The sequence below is a fragment of the Nannospalax galili genome, unplaced genomic scaffold (genome assembly GCF_000622305.1).
Source record: "Nannospalax galili isolate Female #2095 unplaced genomic scaffold, S.galili_v1.0 scaffold25007, whole genome shotgun sequence".
Taxonomy (NCBI): Eukaryota; Metazoa; Chordata; class Mammalia; order Rodentia; family Spalacidae; genus Nannospalax; species Nannospalax galili.
Genome location: NW_008355465.1, coordinates 1 through 3,952, shown reverse-complemented (window position 1 = coordinate 3,952; position 3,952 = coordinate 1). Strand labels below are relative to the sequence as shown.

At 49.4% G+C, this 3,952-nt stretch overlaps 1 protein-coding gene across 1 annotated transcript; it reads right to left on the bottom strand.

The window, feature by feature from the left end:
* Positions 1 to 1,306: 1,306 nt before the first annotated feature.
* LOC103749811 (ankyrin repeat and SAM domain-containing protein 6) lies at positions 1,307 to 3,055 on the bottom strand (the record flags this gene model as incomplete). Its single annotated transcript, XM_008852695.3, is given in 2 exon segments — positions 1,307 to 1,686; positions 2,851 to 3,055. Coding segments are annotated over 2 exon segments (320 nt in total), but the record flags the coding sequence as incomplete, so codon positions are not given.
* Positions 3,056 to 3,952: the final 897 nt, after the last annotated feature.

The following is a 3,952-nucleotide window of genomic DNA, read 5'->3' as shown; positions in this document are numbered from 1 at the left end:
TCTCCCTCCTTTAAGACAGGGGACAGACCTATTGAAAAGCAAAGGCTCAGCGGTCAGATTGCAGTGGATGAAACTGCCCCTGCCCAACCCTGGTTGGGTAACAGAAGGTAAATTACACAGCCTGTCTGTGTTTGTTTTACTAGGGGGTGATGTTAACACCCACCACAAAATGCACCTTGAGGATTCAAGGGAATTCCTCTGGAGAGCTCAAAGCACCTGGAATTCAGTACATGCTTAAGAGAGGTTTCAAATGCACTTTTAGTTATTATGAATGCAATTAGGTTGTTTTTAAAAGAAGTGCTGGACAAGACTGAGAAGAAAACTCAGGTTTCCGGGCTGATGAATGCATTCACATGCCTCAAGGGAGGCATGGGTCACCCCCACCTGGGAGCCCTGTGCTGGGGACCTGGACTTCACCTGTGACCCTCTTTTGCTCATCCTGCCTGCCCATCCTTTCCAATGCCCTTGAGAATATAGTAGACATTAAAAAGGCAGAGGAAGGACCCGGCGTGGTGGTACATGCCTTTAATCCCAGCACTCGGGAGGCAGAGGTAGGGAGATCTCTAAGTTCAAGGCCAGCCTGGTCTACATAGTGAGTTCTAGGACAGCTGGGGCTACAGGGAGACCCTGTCTCAAAAAAGACCAAAAACAACAACAACAACAAAAAAAAAAAACCAAAAAAAAAAGGCAGAGGAAATACCAACTAGGAACATTGCCTTTCCTTCATGATAACTGTCACCTTTTTAGCTCTCCAAGCATTCAATAATAAGCATGTGTTGGGGAGGAGAGGGGGTGAACAAAACCTTCACTGAAAAACCCACTAAGAATAGGCATGGCACATGCCCATGATCTCAGTACTCAGGAGGCTGGGTTATATAGTGGGACTGTATCTCGAAAAGAAAAAAAAAAAAAAGAAACAAAAGGAGAGGAGGAGAGGGGAGGGAAAGAGAGGGGAGAGGCTGGGGTATAAAGGTGGATCATCAGGAAAATGTGCCTATCCTCAAGCCTTACAACCTAATTTCAATCTTCAGAACCCACATGGTGGAAGGAGAGAACTGACTCCTGCAAGCTGTCCTCTGACCTACACACACACACACACACACACACACAGAGGCTGTGACCACAGACATGACTCTAGCACCCAACAGCCTGCAAAGTCACATGCCCCGTTTGCCTTCCCTCCCTGCAACTCCACTTCTTGATGCCTGGCCAACCGAATTTCAATCTTCAGAGCCCACATGGTGGGAGGAGAGAACTGACTCCTGCAAGCTGTCCTCTGACCTACACACACACACACACACACACACACACACACACAGAGGCTGTGACCACAGACATGACTCTAGCACCCAACAGCCTGCAAACTCACATGCCCCGTTTGCCTTCCCTCCCTGCAACTCTACTTCTTGATGCCTGGTGCTGGAGGAAGGCTAGGATAGATTATCACAAGCTCTGTGCCTTTGGCACTTGAGACTGGTTTCCCCTACAAATCAGCAGCCTTCAGTGGTCACTGGGGGGCACTGGCCTGATCCCCAGAGGAAGGGTATGCAGACCGAGCACCATTCTCAGGCTCACCCACCAGGATCGTTGAGCAGCATCACCAGGTCAAAGGCTGTATACCCGTTTTTAGCCCGAAGAGCAACATCAGCCCCTTGGTTTAGCAGATATTTGACAATTTCCTTATTTCTGGGGAGGAAAGACAAGCCAATTAGACTTCCTGCTCTTGCATGGATATTGAGAGTCCTCTAATGGTCCATGTGCTACAGGCCTGGCTACAGGGAGGTGCTGTGGACCAGTAAAGGTGGAGCCGTCTGGAGGCCTACTGGTCATTTGTTGTGTGCTCTCAAAGGGGATTATGGGTCCCGACCTCAGGCTCTGCACCCACATTGAGATGTGAGTCCCTGTTTGGATACTTGCTCCCAGCCTTTGCCATGAGTGTCCTCACCAGAGGCTAGAAGTCATGGAGCTGCTCAATCTTAACTGCAACATCTAGAATCATGAGCCAAAATAACCTTATTCTTTAGAAGTTAACTGCCTCAGGTATTCTGCTAGAGTGACACAAAATTAATCCACCAAGTAAAAGCCAAAGTATGGCTCTGTTCCTAGGTAACAAGCCTGGTGGCATTAACCATGTGTTCGGTCTTTGTCTTTAAGCAGAGCATGGGTAATGGTCACGGCCCACCATTCCCCACCACTCTCTGCAAGCCAGGCAAAGGTGTGCTTTAAATCAGTCCTAAAGTTCCTCCCTAGATGAAAATGAAAGCCAGGGCTTCTGCCCCAAAACATTCGGTCACCATGCCAACTGGACCTCCTCCTATTGTGAAGGCTTGGGGAAGGATCAAAGTTTGACAAGGAAGTCTGAGGCTCAACAGGTAAGACAATCAACATCAGAGCAGGATATGGTCAAATGAAAGGAGAGGGGACAGCCCCTAAGGGGAGGCAGACCACTTAGCAGCTACAAGACCCCAGAGGAGTATGCAGGAAGGTGACAGCCAACCTGGCTGGGATGATCCGGTTATGTAAAGGAGGTCAGGATGACTCTCACTGTTTAAGGTCACATATGGAGGTATCTCTGAACTTCCATGAGAAAACTCCAAATGAACCAATCACACCTTTCAACTGAAAACAAAACTTGAGAAACAGTATGTATCTTTTTGCCTAAGAAGCTCCTGCTGTGTCTCCATACCCACTTGGAAACCACAGGGCAAGCTAGCAGGAAACCTGGATGTGGACAGGCGCAAGCTGAACTGCGCATGCACTTCTGTCATCTTTTCTACAGGTCCTGAAGTCCTCGTAGCCCTCCCCCATTCTGGGCCAGAGTGCCTAGTGGAGGGAGTGGGAGACACAGACCCATGGTAGGTGGCCTGCATGAGGGCCGTCCAGCCATGCACGCTGTCCTGCTTGTCCACATCGGCATGCTTTTCCACCAGCAGCTGCACCAGGGGCAACTGTCCTGTGACAGCTGCCAGCATCAGTGGGGTCGCACCATCCCCATTGACCAGGTTCACGTGGTTGGGGTCTTCATCAGCAATCTCCTTGACCAGCTGGAAGTTTCCTGCAAATGGCAGGAGTCCAGGTGACCCATAGCCCTGATACTATAGGCTCATTTATCCAATTTCCCACGATAAATATTTGCTGGCCCTGCCTCTGCTGTGGTCAGAGGGCATTAAGATGGGTCAGAGTGCCCCACTCAGATCCCTCCATCTATGATGGGTGGAGAAGACCAGCACATGAACAAGCAGAAGTGCTGTTTGTGTCTCAGACAGTGGGGAGGGAGAGAGGAAGGACCACAGGCCTACAGAGAGAAAGTATAGGTCTTACTGAGGAATGGGGATCTGGGAGGGCTTCATGAAAGCTGTATCTGAATCAAAAGGAAACCCTGGGACTTGGGAGATGGCTCACTAGCTAAAAACGTTTGCTGTCTAAGCATATGGACCTGTTCGAATGCCCAAAACCCACATAAAAGCCAGACATGTAACACAAGCATCTGTAATCCTAGCACTCCTACAGGGAGATGGGAGAGAGAGACAGGAGGATCCCCAGAAGCTCACATGCAGGCCAGCTAACCTGACATATGACAACAGAGAAACAGCACATGCAGGCCAACTAGCCTGACATATGACAGAAACAGCAAAGAGAACTTGCCTCAAACAAGATGGAGGACCAACAGGTTGTCCTGACCTCCTTGAGCATGCCATGACACACTTGTGCCTGCATTCATTCACACACACACACACACACACACACACACACACACACCAAAAAAAAAACAAAAAAAAAACCCTGGGCTCAAGAGCTCTTTGTCATAAAGAGACTGGGATCTATGGGGAGAGAGAAGCCAGGGCACAGCTCGGCACCTGGCTGGTGGGTTGGTAGGGGCCTGAGAAGGCATTCTAGAATTTGTGCCTAGAATGCTCTAATAAGTATGAGCCTCCAGGGCCCACACATTCCT